Genomic DNA, 16,987 nt, shown 5'->3' with positions numbered 1-16,987 from the left:
TTTTGAGATGGAGTCTCCCTCTGTCCCCAGGTTGGAGTGCAGTGGCGCAATCTCTGCTCACTGCAACCTCCGCCTCCCAGGTTCAAGCTATTCTCCTGCCTAAGCCTCCCGAGTAGTTGGGACTACAGGTGCGCATCACCACGTCCAACTCATTTTTGTATTTGCAGTAGAGACGGGGTTTCACTATGTTGGCCAGGCTGGTCTCAAACTCCTGATTGCAGGTGATCCACCCACCTCAGCCTCCCAAAGTGCTAGCATTACAGGCATCAGCCACCACACCCGGCCTTATTTTTTTCCACACTAGAGGTCATAATTTAACATTAACTGAAAAAAGGGACATAAGAATCATTTCAACTATGTAAAGAAAAAACTGCACAGGAGAAAAGACTGGAAGGAAATGAGCTAAAATATACATTATTGTTGCCTTATGTAAAAAACATATTATGCATGGATCATTTTTTTCTTTGTCTTTTTATTTATGTAACAGGAAAGGAAAAGGAAATAAAATTCTTTTTTTTCTATATATTTTTTTCAGCACTATCTGAACATGCTAAATGTGCATATGTTAATTTCCATTCTGATAATCAAAGTAAGTAAAAAACTAGCTGGACACAGTAGCTTGCCTGTAATCCCTGCACTTCAAGAGGCTGAGGTGGGAAAATCGCTTTAGCCCAGGAGTTCAAGACTAGCCTGGGCAACATGGCGAGACCTTGTCTCTACAAAAAAAGAAAAATTAAGTGGGCATGGTAGCATGCACCTGTGGTCCCAGCTACTTGGGAGGCTCAGGCAGGAGGATCACTTGAGCCCAGGAGGTCGAGGCTGCAGTGAGCCATGTTCATGCCAGTATACTCCAGACTTGGAGACAAACCAAGATCCTGTCTCAAAAAAAGAAAAAGAAAAAGAAAAAGCTGAGAAGGAGTGTGGGAGGGAGGGAGACAAGGAAAGGAACTCTCAGGTTTTATTATCTCACCTCAAAAAGGAGGCTGAATGCATCCTCCTCCTGACTTGTGAGGTGAACTGACAAGCCCTTAATGAAGACTCCTTGAGGGTTTTCCACGATGGTCATTGGTGTGACTGACGGTCCAACATAGGGCAGAGTGGACAGGAGATCAAACAGGCTCTCATTATAGATTTCCAAGTAGGAAACACGCACAGTGATGGCATGTGTGGGGCGTTCTTCGATCATCCTAAAAACCTAGATGACAGACAAGAGCAGAACTCCAACAGTCAGCTAGCATAAGGGGGGCTTCTTACCTCAGAAGGGAACATCAAGACATACAGAATTATTCTTGTCCTAAAGGAATTGGGTGATATTTAGTATCATCCTATAGTTTTTAGAGGCTTGACATCAGATTGGCTAACACTTGAACCATCTCAAGAAGTAGAAGCATAATGAGTGGAAAGGACTCTGGAGTGAGGATTTCTTATTTTATAGAGTCTCATCATTTATGTGCCTCTTTCGAATCTATTTAATTCCATCCACTTATAAATCTCTGTGATTGAGGCAGTGCAGGGACAATACCTATTTGTGGAAGGCACCATGAAATAAAATTATTTGTCGGCTGAGTGCGGTGGCTCATACCTGTAAGCCCAGCACTTTAGGAGGCGGAGGTGGGCAGATCACAAGGTCAGGAGATCGAGCCCATCCTGGCCAACATGGTGAAACCCCGTCTCTACTAAAATTATAAAAGTTAGCTGGGCATGGTGGTGTGCGCCTGTAGTCCCAGCTACTCAGGAGGCTGAGGCAGGAGAATCTTTTGAACCCAGGACACGGAGCTTGCAGTGAGCTGAGATAGTGCCACTTATACTGCACTGCACTACACTGAGATCGTGCCACTTACACTGCCACTGCACTCCAGCCTGGGTGACAGAGACTCCATCTCAAAAAATAAATAAATAAATAAATAAATAAAATAATTTGTCTATGGTCACTCAGCTAGTAAGGGTAGAAGTAAAGCCAGAACTTAGCCTTCTCAACTCCTAATTCCCTCCCCAGTGCTTATCAAGGAAGGGATAATTCCTGAGGTCCTGCCTTCCTCTAAGAATTTACACCTGTGCTGTTCAAAATGGTAGACATAAATTACAGGTGGCTGCTGAGTACCTAAAATGTGGCTAGTACAAATGAACTGAATTTTAAATTTTATGTCATTTTAATTACATTTAGATTTAAAAACTGATGCAATTCAGTTATTGGTAAACTTTAAGTATGTCTGGAACAACTTGGGTATGTAAATCTACTTTTTCAACATTTTATGAAATCTAAATACAGATCAAGCATTTCTGATCATATTTATGCCTAAACTGAAATGTGCTCCAAGTATAAAATATGTACTGGATTTCAAAGACTTAGTATGAGAAAAAGAACGTAAACTATCTCAATAAGTTTATATTGATTACATGCAGAAATATTTTAAATATATTTAGTTAAATAAAATATATCATTACAATTAACTTCATCTGTTTATTTTTACTTTTTAAAATGTGGTTACTGGAAAACTCAAATTTGCATGTGACTTACAGTATATTTCTATTAGAGGCATTGGGCTAGATTACTAAAGTCTAAGATGCTGAGATACTAAAGCTTTGACAGTGGGATATTAAGGATATTGCTCCAAAAACAGGAGCACGGATGGTTCACATACTAGAGGAATGTCTACACTTCTTATAGGACCAGGCTGCAAAAGTGTTATAGGACAGGGCTGTAAAGCCGCCAAGATGCTTTCGGGCAAAGTCTTTTGCCTCCTACCTCCAACCAGAGGGTCCTTACAGAACCCAGGCTAGTGGGGCCCAAAGGAAGGCCCTTCTGTCCTATCTTCAGTTATGCTATTGAGACCCCCAGGGCTGACACAGTCCTGAAAGCTCAGGTCATGCCCTGCTTCTTGCTTTTGATCTTTCAGGGGCTATGGTGGTGAAAAAAGTCCGAGTAGGCCAGTAAGGAAGCTCTGCAAGGGTCTATATGCCCCTCATTAAAACCAGGAAGGAGAATGATTAGGACCTCCAAATCCTTAACTACAGGATCACAGACCACTGGAGCAGCAAGAGGCTGATTAGCATGCCTGACTCCCCCCTTCCCAAATGAGGAAACAGGCTCAGTGCGGGTATGGGTCCGAGTCTGACACCCAACCTCCTGGTTTCCTGAGGCCCCTGAGTCTACTGACTCTAGAGCCCTGTGTATGTTTTCTCCAGTACCAGTACCCACTGCAACTCCTTTGAGGCCTGGTCCCCACTGTCTCTAGTAGCTGGCCTGGGGTCAGTAACATCTATGGCAGAGAGAGGGAACCTGTGTGGCATCCCACCCTTGGGCCCACTCTCTACCTGCTGCAGGGCACGAGGGAGGATCCCCCGGTGCTTGTAATTCTCAGTTGCCCCCGTCATGGTGTATGTCTTGCCAGCTCCCGTCTGCCCATAACACATGATGGTGCCTGCAAATATTTCAAAACACGGTGACATCCAGGAAAATAGCTCCAAGGATACTCTCCCCTCCCCCAGCATGCCTGGTCCCAGCCAGGGCCCTTCGCATGGAGATGGCCAGTGGGAGCAGCCAAGAACACCAGGAATTCCACCATGGAAGAGGATGGGTGGGCAGGGGAGCAGGGACAAAAGTGGTCAAAACAAGGACATCTGCCCTGAATCTGTGGTCCCCACAATGCTTTGCTGTTCCCTCCACCAAAAGATGATCCGGCCCTAGGGCTTCTGAGAAGGACAGGGAATCTCAGGGTACAGAGGAACTGGAACTTTTCCTAAAAAGATGAGGAGGGAGATAGGAGCATTAGACTCCAACCCTTCTCTAGCACAGCTATGAACTGCCAGGGTCTCAGGGTTGGCAGGAGGCATCAACTTCCCCACAGAGGCAAAGAGGGGCTTTCAAAATCTCCAGAAAGAGATGGAGTGGAAAGGGCATTTTCTGTCAAAGGTGAGAACTCTTTGTAGACTACAAATTCCTGCAGGATCAAACAGGGCTCCTAGTTGGTTCCATGTCACTTCCAGAAATGTACCACCATGAGCAGGCCCTGATCTGGCCCACTGCCCACCCTGGGAAGACTTTCATTGCACTTCTCAACATCCTTTAGGTCTACCATCACCACCAGGCTCTGGAACGCAAACCATGCAGTCACCCTGAGCTCAAGTTCCTATCTGTTCTTCCCCTTAGCATAGGCAGCCTAAGCCAGACCCCATCCCACAGACTGCCCATGGGCATTTACATGGCAGATCTGCCCAGGCAATGCTGGGCTGTGGAAATTTTTTGCCTTTGTCACACAGACGCTCTAGTTCTTGGGACTGGTAGCAGGTTTTACACAAGGGACCCTGATTCAGCATCTGATTTGGAGCCAGAAATGGTATCTATTAACCCAGCACAGATGAACAGGAAGGAGTCACTTCAGCTGCAGCTCAGAGCCCATCTGTGGTTCCACAGCACCTCTGCTCAAGACTATTCATCTCCCTGGGCCTTAGTTCCTCTGTCTTCACCTCCTCAAGGTCACAATCCCTTCAGAGCATCATGAAAACCAAAAGAGACCTCCTTAAGTCTGGGGACCACATCTAAGTATCACATTCAGTATAAATTACAGCATCTATACTCAACGCACTTTTAAATATAAAACCTAAACTTGCAGAACAGGGAACATCCTACTCAGCAGCCACCAGATGGCAAAGTCTACAAACTGTGATATATTCTTTTACATATTCCTATACTAGAATATCAACTGTACATTAATTGTGTTGGTAGAATAAATGAAAATAGCTCCTTGCAGGAAGCTGAGAGACAAATGTTTGGACTCCATCAAATTCATCATAAAGACGCATCTTCAAAACTAATATTTGAGAGATTTGAAACAGGATAATAATTGAACCCCTGTGACCTATATAATTTTACCTTCAATAAATTAATGAGTTTACCTTTACCCTCATATCTGACACAGAAAAATTGACATGTGACCTACAGACAGCTACAGTCTTTTAATTTTCCTATGAAGGTAGAATCCCAGGACATTGGATCAAGCCATGCCCACAATGTCAACAAGCAAACAGTAAGTTTTGCAATGTAAGAACATGGAGACAGACAAATAAGCATACAAATGATAGTAAGTGAGGTTTTATTTTATTCACCATAAAATATTTGCATCTCTTACTCCTCAGGTTCTTATATAAGACAACAGTTAATTAATTAAGTTACCATTATAGCCATTGAGGGCCTGAGAAACCACATCCTTTGCAACTGTCTCATAAACCAAGTCCTGCGAGGCATCGTGAAGAACTCCATCCAACTTGAATGACCAGTCTGTCTGTTGGTTATTGACAACTCCTCTCCGAATGTCTTTTTTTAAGTGAATATCGATACTCTAGGAAAAAAGAGTGAGAAAGAAAAAAATGTTATTTGTTCAAAAACGGGTATAAAAAAAATCACTGATAGCTGAGGCCTAATTTGGAGGGAAGAGAGGAAGTGAACTGTAGGATGAACAGGGATTCCCACGTAGGGGCTGATATTCCAGATGAATTCTTTGGGATGGGAGAAGAGAGCTCCTGCAGGGAGGTGGAAAGATCAGGAGACTGGAGCACTTCCTAGTTTTAGCACCTCTAACCCTAGTTCATAGGGTGCTGTCTGTCTTGGTTTCTCCACCTATGATATGAGGTCAAATTTATCATGTTCTTATTAAACAAGTTTTACATAGATTCCATAAGCACAGGGAGGCCTTGAATTATGCCAGAGGGAATAGTGAGCCTGGCGACAGAGGCCTGGACTCCAGCCCCATTGCTCTGGTTGCTGGCAGTGAGGCCTCCCTCAGCTCTGCATTATGGTGAACACCTACTTCCACACACACACGCTATGAGACAAAGTGAGTGATAATGAAATGAAAGCCACAGAGAAGGCTATGGACTTCTCAGACATTGGAATTAAGAGTAAATTGAGGGTGCCATCAGCAGATTTTTAGATGCATGCCCCTTCATAGTAAGCCATTGTGGTAGCAGCTGGCTTAGGGACATACCGGGTGAGGTCAATGGTAGATTCCAATCTTCTTGATGAGAACTTCTGATGTAAAGACTCTTGCTGCAATCTTACACTGACTGCCCTAATGCAGAAGCTATACCTGGCTACAGAGAGAAAAATTAAGATCAAGAAAGACAGACTTGGCCAGACACGGTGGCTCACGACTGTAATGCCAGCACTTTGGGAGGCCACAGCAGGTGGATCACCTGAGGTCAGGAGTTCGAGACCAGCCTGACCAACACGGTGAAACCCCATCTCTACTAAAAATACAAAAATTAGCTAGGCATGGTGGCACGTGCCTGTAATCCCAGCTACTAGTGGGGCTGAGGCAGAAGGATCACTTGAACCTGGGAGGCGGAGGTTGCAGTGAGCCAAGATTGTGCCACTGTACTCCAGCCTGGGCAACAGAGTAGGATTCTGTCTCAAAAAAAAAAAGAAAGAAAGAAAGAAAGACTTGGTGCATTCACACATTAAATGCTTTGTGCTTCTGTGTTCATTGAAAACCATGTCCAGCAGGACACATTTGAAAGCGTTGCATGTGAGCTCTTTTCTGACCGCTAGGATCTATGAGGCTTGGGCAGTTTGCCCTTTAATTTTTCCTTTGAAGAATGTTTCAATGCTGCCCAGAGTAGGCCCATAATCGTTTGCTAAATGAAAACATCTAACACTCTCACGCTGTCCTAAGCCTTCAGAAGCATTCTCAGGGTGAGGATATAGGGTTGGATATATCTTTCCACTTCTCTTGATAAGTATTTCTCCAGATGTTTTGATAAGCTAAACAGTAATGAACTCAAGATATTCTTACTGCACCCCTTGGGAGATTATACAATGACAGATCAATCACTAGAAAGCTTTATGAATGTGAACAAATGTCAATTTTTCTGTGTCAGATATGAAGGTAAAGATAAACTCATTAATTTATTAAAGGTAAAATTAGTAAAAGACAAAGAGGGGATTTTATTAATTTCCTCATTGGCAGCGTTGTGATGGGGTGGTTTGGACTTGATGGACTCTAGAGTCCATTGGACCCTGTCCAATTCTATCTTGGTCCTTCAAAGGTTGTTTGGAAATACAGTCACACTATAGCAAGGTGGGACAGAGAGGCCCAGTTAGGTGAAGGCAAACACATTGCACTTACTCTTTTGTCATCTCCGTATCTGATCATTTCATGAGCAAAGTCATCGGTGGGTTTGACACGGACAAATGCGTGAACTTTTTTCCTAGTACCCATTCTAGCTAAAAAGAAGGGAACAATGAAATTTTGAATAGTCATTATCAAACAACAAGTAGAGAAGAGGGGTCATTCATTAAGAAGATCAGAAAAGAGTGACAAGCAGTCCATTTTTCCCTCTCTCCCTGAAAGCCAGTCTTCCTTTTCACCCCTCAGCATTTCAGTGTTCTACCCACAAGACACTGCTCAACAAATACAGGCACTTTCTGCTTCACAGACTGCTTTGCCATTTTCCACCAATGACCCCAGAGAGACCGAAATACAAAGTAAAAAGAATGCTTCCTTTAGTGTCCTAATCTTAGATGTCATTTCTAGAAATGTTCTGCATCTAAGATGATGAGTCCACTTATGCTTTCCTTCTTTCGTTATATTTTCTTCTGAAATACTTACTATGAAATACATTAAAACTAATTTTCTTTTCATTAACTTATCTTGCTTCAGATACAGCATCCTCTTCTCCAAGAGACTAACTAGATCAGAAATAGATGCCCTAGAAGTATATTTGGTCCATAATCAAATATTCTTTCTTCTCTTACTATATTAAGAAAAAATATCACAGACAGTCCCCTACCTCCTCTTGCTCTCCTAAAACCTAACTATATTCTCATCATTTTCTTTCAGTGTGTGTGTATATCCATGTGCACATATATATAGAAGTATAAATAAAGGAAGACATAGGACATATATACATACTTTTTTCTCTTTTTTTGAGACAGAGTCTCACCCTGTCACCCAGGTTGGAATGCAGTGGTGCTATCACGGCTCAATGCAGCCTTGACATCATGGGCTCAAGTGATCCTCCTGCCTCAGCCTCCCCAGTAGCTGGGACTACAGGTGCGTACCACTGTGCTTGGCTAGTTCTGTTTTTGTAAGATGGTGTCTTACTATGTTGCCTAGGCTGGTCTTGAACTCCTAGCCTCAAGTGATCCTCCTATGTTGGACTTCCAAGTGCTGAAATTACAGGCATACCCAGCTGATGTTCAATATTTTTTAAAAAATTAACATTTATTTCATTGTTTTATTTTTGGAGATAAGGGTTTCTTTATGTTGCCTAGGCTAGCCTTTAACTTCTGAGCTCAAGTGATTCTCCCATCTCAACCTTCCAAGTAGCTGACTACAGGCACATGGCTTGGCTTTTAAAATACTAACTTTTGGCTGGGCGCAATGGCTCACACCATAATCCTAGCACTTTGGGAGGCCAAGGTGGGCAGATCCCTCGAGGCCAGGAGTTTTGAAACCAGCCTGGGCAACATGGCAAAAACCCATCTCTACAAAGAATACAAAAATTAGCCAGGCGGCCAGGTGCGATGACTCACGCCTGTAATCCCAGCTCTTTGGGAGGCCGAGCCAGGTGGATTCCCTGGTCAGGAGTTCAAGACCAGCCTGGCCAACATGGTGAAATGCCATCTCTACTAAAAATACAAAAATTAGCCAGTCGTGGTGGCAGACGCCTGTAATCCCAGCTACTCAGAAGGCTGAGGCAGGAGAATCGCTTGAACCCGGGAGGTGGAGGATGCAGTGAGCTGAGATCGCACGATTGCACTCCAGCCTAGGCAACAGAGAGGGACTCCATCTCCAAAAAATAAATAAACGAATAAATAAATAAAATAAATAAATTAGCCAGGCATGGGGTGCATGCCTATAGTCCCAGCTACTCAGGAGGCTGAGGTGGGAGGATCACTTGAGCCCGGGGAAGTTGAGGCTGCAGTTAGCTTTGATCATACCACTGCACTCCAGCCTAGGTGATACAGTAAGACCATGCCTCAAACAAACTAACTTGGGCCAAGTGCAGTGGCTGAGGATGGCAGATTACCTGAGGTTAGGAGTTCAAGACCAGCCTGGCCAACATGATGAAACCCTGTTTCCACTAAAAAAAATAAATAAAAAACAAAAATTAGCCGGATGTGGTGGTGGGCGCCTGTAATCTCAGCTACTCTGGAGGCTGAGACAGGAGAATCGCTTGAATCTGGAGGGTGGAGGTTGCACTGAGCCAATGTCATCCCACTGCACTCCAGCCTGGGTGACAGAGCAAGACTCAGTCTCAAAAAAACAAAAAAAAAATCCAAAAATCTAACTAACTTTTAAGACGCTAACCATAAAAACCCCTCATGTATAACAGGGACTTGTTTTAATTAGATTATCTTGCTTTTTAAAAAAATACATTAAATAATGGTAACATTTTATATAAAGTTATCTAAGAGAGGTCCAATGGGTATTACCTGACAAAAGTTATTTCCGATTTTATTTATTTATTATTTTCGAGACATGTATTTCAGACAGTCTCACTCTGTCTGAGACAGGGCACTCAGGCTGGAGTGCACTGGTGTGATTTCAGCTCACTGCACCCTGTCTCCCAGGCTCAAGCAATCCTCCCACCTCAACCTCAACCTCCAGAGTAGCTGGGAGGACAGGTGTGCGTCACCACACCCGGCTAATGTTTTGCATTTTTGTAGTGATGGGGTTTAAACATGTTGCCCCGGGCGGTCTCAAACGCCTGGGTTCAAGCAATCCACCCACCTCAGCCTCACACTCAATTTCTAAAGCCTGGGGAACCACTCTTCACATCCAAGGGCCCATTCTCCTGCCCAGGGAAATTCAGATGCCATCCAGAGTATGCTCTGAAAGGGACCATGAAGACAGGGAGCTCTGGGAGCAGATGCCTGGGCCTCCCTCCCTGAAGTCCCTGCACAAGAGTAGCACAGGCCAGTTCAGAGCATCAACCTCAGCTGGGCATGGTGGCTCATGCCTGTAATCTTAGCACTTTGGGAGGCCAATGTGGGAGGATTGCTTGAGGCCAGGAATTAGAAACCAGCTTGGGCAATACAGTAAGACCTCATCTCCACAACAAATTTTAAAAATTTGCCAAGTGTTGTGGTGCATGCGTGTGGTCCCAGTTATTCAGGAGGCTGAGGCAGGAGGATCACTTAAGTAGTGATGGCACAACACTGCTCTCCAGCCTGGACAATAGCATGAGACTGTCTCAACAAAACAAAACAAATAAGCAAAAGCTCTCCCTCCAGAGCCTGGCCCTTCTCTGTCCCGATGTTTGCCAACATGCACATGCACATGCAGTCACCCCATGTATGCTTCCCAAGGCCCTCCCCATGCTGACACCATGGCTCCAAGCAGGCCAGGAGCCATATCCACTTGCAATAAGTCTTCCTTTGCACACCTGTCTTGTAAGCCTGCTACTCAGCAGCCCTTAACACCCAAACATTTGGAGACTCCATGTCATCTTGCACTTACTGAAATACTGCTTGTTACCATTCTTACGTTGCTTCATTTGAGTGGGTTTCAGTTCTCAAATTAAATTACAAGCTGCTTGAAGGCAAGGATTGTGCTTTTTATCTCTTTGGAATCCCCTCACAATGTCCAGGGCAGAGCCCAGCACAGAGTAGGTGTTCAGGAAATGGCGGTAGGTGGTGATGGTAATGGCTGGAAGTCAGAGGGCAGTTGAATCTTCATATGTAGATCTATCTTCAGTCACTACTGAGAGAGTCCCAAGGGGCATATGATGTCACTCCCCTTCCATGACAACTCCAACCCAAGCCCACAGCCCTTCCAGGAGGACACTTGGTTTCCAGGTGCAAAAATCCACATCCAGCACTTCACCCCACCCTTTTTTTTTCTTTTTTTTTTTTTTTTTGAGACAGGGTCTCACTCCTTCACCTAGGCTGGAGTGCAGTGAAACAATCTCGGCTCACCATAGCCTCCACCTCCTGGGTTCAAGCGAACCTCCTACCTCAGTCCCCCAAGTAGCTAGGACTACAGGCATGCACCACCACGCCCGGATAATTTTTGTATTTTTCCTAGAGACAGGGTTTCCCCGTGTTGCCCAGGCTGGTCTTGAACTCCTGAGCTCAAGCAAACCGCTCACCTCAGCCTTCCAAGGTGTTAGGATTACAGGCGTGAGCCACGGCGCCCGGACCCCTCCCTTTCTCCCTCAGTACCTCGTGGGGAATGTCTCTCCTTGGGGAACCACCCTTTGATATTTCTGGTATAATAAAGCAAGTCTCTGAATGGTCACCAAGAGACTTCTGTGTTAAGACGCTCAAGGTTTCCTCATTTGTCTTTAGTGGGAATTAACAGAGTTATCAACAAGCACCCATGAAGACTCGACAAGAGGAAAGGGAGCTTTTGGTGGCTGGGGTGGTAGGCACCAGGTGGGTCCCTGTCTTCCAGTGCTCCCGTCTAGACGAGGGGCTGTCATGGGGGAACCCTCATAGCTACCCGAAGCGGCAGCAGCAACACCCAAATCCAAAACACTGGGTCCAACTGCACCTGGCCTTGGCTGAACAAGACTAGGACGCAGGCAAAACTAGCCTTTCTCCTTTTTCTCATCCAATGTGCCGGACCCCCGCGTGGAGCCTGGGCGGCAGTGGGCTTTGAACCCATTCCGGTCCCTCTCTGGAGAGGTTTCCTCATCTGTAACGCGAAGGGCTGCGACTGGTGATCCCAAAGCCCCCTCTAGTACGAAAACCGACTAGTGCAGAAGAGTCCAGACGACCTCTGGCTCCCTGCCTCACGGCCTCTGTGTCCTGGGCGCGACGTGGGACCCCTTTGTGGGACCAATGAACATTAGCTCTGAAGACCGTAAGCTGAGGCCAGACTGAAAGTACTCCCGCGATGTCGCGCCCTCCTTCGCCTGGGTTTCAGAGATGAGCGATCCAGCTGGGAATCCCCAGATAGAGCGGTGTTTGGACCCCAGCCACCATCAGCAGTCCGGGCGCACACCCTTCTCCCGTCTCCCCACTCCCACCGGCGAGCAGCCCCTGCTCACCGTTCACCAGGCAGCGACGCTCCCGGGACGCGACGGCCACAACCGAAGCCACCTGCACTCCCCACGCTGGGCTGCCAGGCTGTGTACACAGTCGCCATGGCAACGGGTCGCTTCCGGGGATTCCGGAAGTGTCGGGGTGGCGGAAATGAAGTCCGAGGTCCTACGTCGAGGATACGGGTGAGGTCATGGCCGAATCGGGAAGACGAGAGATGGGGCCGATTGATCTAGAAAGACTTCGGCAGATGCATGCGCGAAGCCAAGTTCGAGGTAGCGAGACAACGAAAGCCGCACGTGAACCAGGAAGCGGGGCGGCGGGGCTTCCGGCTCCGAGGAGTTTCAACTACGGCGGCCGCAGAGGCCCGTCTGATTGCTGCTCCGCGCTCCGAGCCGCTGTCGGCGTGCGAGATCGCCCCGCCCTGGTTAGTGTCTAGCCGGCCGGCGAGGCCTGCGCAGTTGCGGCGGCCGGGGAAGATGGTGGAGGACGGCGCGGAGGAGCTGGAGGATCTGGTGCACTTCTCGGTGTCCGAGTTGCCTAGTCGCGGCTACGGCGTCATGGAGGAGATACGGCGGCAGGGCAAGCTGTGCGACGTGACCCTCAAGGTATCGCGGACTGGGCGGCAGCGAGCTGAGGGGAAAGGGGTCGAGCGGGGAGTAAAAAGGGGCGGGGGGTCAGAGAAAGAGAGGTCGAGCCGGGAGAGGGCTGGGGAGAAGAGGTTTGAGGGGGCCCGAGTAGTGGGGAGAGAGGTGCCGAGCAGAAGGGGATCGGGGCCGAGTCGGGGAGAGGAAGAGGACAACCTTTCAGCCCCTGAAAGGAAAGGTCGAGAGGTGCGCCGCTTAGGCCCTTGGAGTGGGAGATATTGGGCTGACAGCCTCCCTTTTCTGTCATACAGACGAGAGAAAATGGACTTACCTTCTATAGAGGCAGGGGCGGTGGCCGGCCCCACATGCTGATGGGCACCACTGAATTCAGCACCCTCTCTTGTCACTACAGATATTTCTTTGTGCCTGTCGAACTTGGCTGTGCTGTTGTAGAGAAGGCTTCTCCTTAGGAATCATTGCCTGCCCTTAATTGTTGAATCACTACTTTGTCTCTGAAGAGCTTTTAAAATCTGATCTGGAAATTTTTTGAGGTGGGAAGCCACCCTGCCCCACACTGGAAGGCACCACCACCACCACAAGCTCCCCGGGGCTGGGCCTACTGGCCACCTGGGGAGAGGGATGCTGACTGATATTAAGAGGGAAAGATATCTTAACCACCTGTTCCCCACCAGCATTCTGGTCACAAGAGCCAGCCTCCCTCCTGTGCCTGGGTCTTTTCATGTGGAAGAGGCATGCTGTGCTGCTCCCTGGCAAGACGCTGAGCCATGTGGAGAAGTCCAGCCCGGGGAGATGATGAGTGGGGCTCCCTGTTGGGCTTTGGAAAGTTCTCAGCATCTGTGGGTGATCCCTGTTTAAAAAACAAACAGGGTAGGCATGGTGGCTCACACCTGTAATCCCAGCACTTTGAGAGGCGAGAGGATCACTTGAGTGGGGGAGTTGGAGACCAGCCTGGGCTATGTAGGGAGACCCTGTCTCGATACAGATAATAAAAAATTGGCTGGGCATGGTGGCCTGTGCCCCTAGTCCCGGCTACTTGGGAGGGTGAGGTGGGAGGATCGCTTGACCCTAGGAGGTCAAGCCTGCAGTGAGTTGTAACTGCACCACTGCACTCCAGCCTGGGCAACAGAGCAAGACCTTATTTCTCCCATTTCTCTCTCTCTCACACATACACACACACAAAGAAATAAAAGAAAGAAAAAATAAAACTATGCAGAGATTCTTTTGCTCTTCTTCTTTCCTTTTTTTTTTTGAGACAGAGTCTCGCTCTGTTGCCCAGGCTGGAGTTGCAGCGATCTCGGCTCACTGCAACCTCTCTCTCCCGGGTTCAAGCGATTCTCCTGCCTCAGCCTCCCCAGCAGCTGGGACTACAGGTGCACACCACCACCCTGGCTAATTTTTTCTATTTTTAGTAGAGACGGGGATTCACCATGTTGCCCAGGGTGGTCTCGAACTCCTGAACTTCAGCAATCTGCCCGCCTTGGCCTCCCAAAGTGCTAGGATTACAGGCGTGAGCCACCACGCCCAGCCTGCTCTTATTTTCTGTGTGGTTAAGGAAACTTTCCTTCTTCAACATATTTGAGTCAGATCTCTGGAGATGGTAGAGTAGGATGGTTGAGTATGGCTTTGAAGGCAGAAGGATTTGGATTAAAATCCTAGTTGTAACCTTGGGCAAGTTACTTAATCTCTGTAAGCCTCGGTTTTTTTTTGTTTTTGGTTTTGTTTTTTTTGAGACAGTCTCGCTGTGTCACACAGGCTGGAGTGCAGTGGCGTGATCTTGGCTCACTGCAACCTCCACCTCCTGGCTTCAAGTGAATCTCCTGCCTTAGCCTCCCAAGTAGCTGGGACTACAGGCGCCTGCCACCACGCCTGGCTAATTTTTGTGTGTGTGTTTTTAGTAGAGACGGAGTTTCACTATGTAAGCCAGGCTCGTCCTGAGCTCCTGACCTCATGATCCGCCTGCCTCAGCCTCCCAAATTGCTGGGATTACAGGTGTGAGCCACTGAGCCCAGCCCTTTTCATCATTCTAAACCCCTCCTGAAGGAGGCTGTTTTTCCAGGAGAGGAGTGAAGTGATCTGAGAAGGCACGAGATCTTCTCAGATGGGAAAGAGGAACCAAGAGAATTCAGAAAAATGAGCTAGACTAAAGGAGGCAGAGGAAGTAAAAGTAAATTAGAAGTTTTTGTTCACGGTGATTACATGGTGGAAGATGTTAAGGCCACTAGAAATTTGTAAGCAGAAAAATGATCTGGTTGTGGCAGCAACACTTGCTGTAAATAGAGACTAGTGAAAAACAGTAATAGGTGTGAATTTCTAGATTAAAATTTAGGCTGTAGACTGGGCACTGTGGCTCACGCCTATAATCCCAGCACTTTGGAAGGCCAAGGCGAGTGGATCACTTGAGGCCAGGAGTTTGAGACCAGCCTGGGCAACATGGCAAAACCCCATCTCTATTGGGGGAAAAAAAAAGAGTTAGGCTGCAAAGGTGAACCAGGGGAATCTTATAAGACACAGGGAATCAAAAAGGGCATGGCAGCGTGGGATGGTCACATATACTTCTACATAAAGTATTAATAGTACACTTAATGCAGATACTGAACATAGTAATCTTTCAGCAGAACTTTGCTCGTTCATTCAGAGGGAAAAGTAAGTTCTCAGACGTGGCTGGGTGCAGTGGCTCATGCCTGTAATCCCAGCACTTTGGGAGGCCGAGGCAGGTGGATTGCTTTGAACTCAGGAGACCAGCTTGGGCAACTTGGTGAAACCCCATCTCTACAAAAAATTAGCTGTAGTGGTGTGTACCTTTAGTCTTAGCTACTCAGGAGACTGAGGTGGAAGGATCACTTGAGGTGGGAGGATCACTTGAGCCTGTTGCCCAGGCTGGAGTGCAGAGGCTGCAGTGAGCTGAGATCGTGCCTCTACACTCCAGCCTGGGCAACAGAGTGAGACCCTGTCTCAAAAAAAAAAAAAGAAAGAAAGAAAAGAATCAGATATAGTTTCAACTGAGACGGTCAGTCTGAATTGCTGTGTTAGTTTCAAGGATCTAGAACATAAGGACCAGTATATTTATTTTTTTCTCTCTAATAAAAGCCTCCAGTAGGAAGGACTAGTATAAAGGCAAGCACTAGAGCTGGACAGGACTGTAGAGAGCATTTACTTCACTGATTTTGAAAACTATATTGTAGAGCTCAAGGAGTAGCTCTGTAGCAATATAATACTGGGACCGGGGAAAGGGCATGCAGATCAGGCTCTGCACATTTCACTACTTGCCACCAGAGCTGTCATGGGAAATCTGTTTTGTCTCTCTTTCTTGTCAAAGTCTTTCTTCAGTTTTCTGGTGACTCCACAATGTTTTTCAAGTAAACAGACACTGAAAAACTGGTTGGAAGCTTTTCGGTGTGAGATGTTTTATTGACTGGTGGGCCTCCCTGTCGGGCAGTGGTTCTCAAACTTCAGTGGACTTCAGAATCACCTGGTAGCCTTGTCAAAACGCTGGTTGTTGGACCTCACCCAGAATTTCTAATTCATTAGGTCTGGCATGGGCCTGAGAACTCATATTTCTGACAGGTTCCCCTATGATGCTACTCTTAGTCTGGGACCACGTTCTGAGGGCCATGGTTGTAGGGTGATGGACCTGTCGTTTTCTGTGGGATATGTTCAAAGTCCGTAGATCTTCCTCCAGGCTTCTTCCTAGGTGGTATAAGCCTGGCTGTTATTCTGGGAGCCTTATGGTAGGAGAGGGCTGGAGGTTCTCCCTTCTGTATGTAGACTTTCACTTAATCCCACTAAATGGTACCACTTCCTTGTCTTCAGTGGTGCCCTGGTTACCCAGGTCCAGAGGCTCTTGTTCATCCTGTCTGAAGAGTAAACCTCCAGTCTTCTACCTGGGTGGCAATGCAGCAGTTGCTTGCCTCAGGGAGGGGGACCAGTACTTCCTGATTTCAGTCCTTCTTGCTCACAACTTCGGAGGAAACTGGTCCCTCCAATGGTTCCATTTTGGAGGATATTCTTCAGTGGCTTGCATTCCACAACACTCAGTATCCTCTAAGTCAGTTACTACTCGTCTTTTCTTCTTCAAAAATTTTGTTGACCCTTCTATTCTGCTGTCTCTCTGCTTCTTTTTCCTTCAGAGCTTTGCTGTTCCTCGATCATCAGTCCGAAAGGCAGTATCACCCAGACTCTGCAGCCACACTGCCTATGTTTGAGTTCTGGGTCTGCCACTTATTAGCTGTGAAAATGAGCAGCTTCCTTAAACACTGGTGATTCTCTGTCTCATCTGTAAAATGCAGATCACCACCTACTTGAGTGTTGAGGATTCAATTAGTTAATGTACTTCAAATAATCATGTAGTAAATGCTCAGTAAGTAGTGTGTGTGTGTGTGTGTGTGTGTGT

At 46.9% G+C, this 16,987-nt stretch overlaps 2 protein-coding genes across 5 annotated transcripts in view; one reads left to right on the top strand and one right to left on the bottom strand.

Moving 5' to 3' along the window:
* Positions 1–12,366, bottom strand: part of KIF9 (kinesin family member 9) — a 51,729-nt gene extending 39,363 nt beyond the window's left edge. For 3 of the 4 annotated variants that reach the window (XM_011939214.1, XM_011939213.1, XM_011939215.1), the window contains exons 1-5: positions 11,998–12,366; positions 7,125–7,222; positions 5,174–5,339; positions 3,316–3,422; positions 971–1,195 (exon numbers count right to left, since the gene is read on the bottom strand). In XM_011939214.1, the coding sequence (XP_011794604.1) occupies positions 971–1,195; positions 3,316–3,422; positions 5,174–5,339; positions 7,125–7,217 (591 nt within the window). In that variant the 5' untranslated portion in view covers positions 7,218–7,222; positions 11,998–12,366. The remainder of the gene's footprint in view (positions 1–970; positions 1,196–3,315; positions 3,423–5,173; positions 5,340–7,124; positions 7,223–11,997) is intronic. The other variant, XM_011939212.1, reaches the window with a different exon arrangement.
* Positions 12,367–12,455: 89 nt separating this feature from the next.
* KLHL18 (kelch-like family member 18) overlaps positions 12,456–16,987 on the top strand; it is a 66,534-nt gene continuing 62,002 nt past the window's right edge. Inside the window, exons 1-2 of the mRNA XM_011939321.1 lie at positions 12,456–12,597; positions 16,725–16,760. Of these exons, the coding sequence (XP_011794711.1) occupies positions 12,469–12,597; positions 16,725–16,760 (165 nt within the window). The 5' untranslated portion in view covers positions 12,456–12,468. The remainder of the gene's footprint in view (positions 12,598–16,724; positions 16,761–16,987) is intronic.

This window comes from Colobus angolensis, unplaced genomic scaffold (assembly GCF_000951035.1).
Source record: "Colobus angolensis palliatus isolate OR3802 unplaced genomic scaffold, Cang.pa_1.0 Scaffold18, whole genome shotgun sequence".
NCBI classification, from domain to species: domain Eukaryota; kingdom Metazoa; phylum Chordata; class Mammalia; order Primates; family Cercopithecidae; genus Colobus; species Colobus angolensis.
This window is presented reverse-complemented; position numbering and strand designations above follow the sequence as displayed.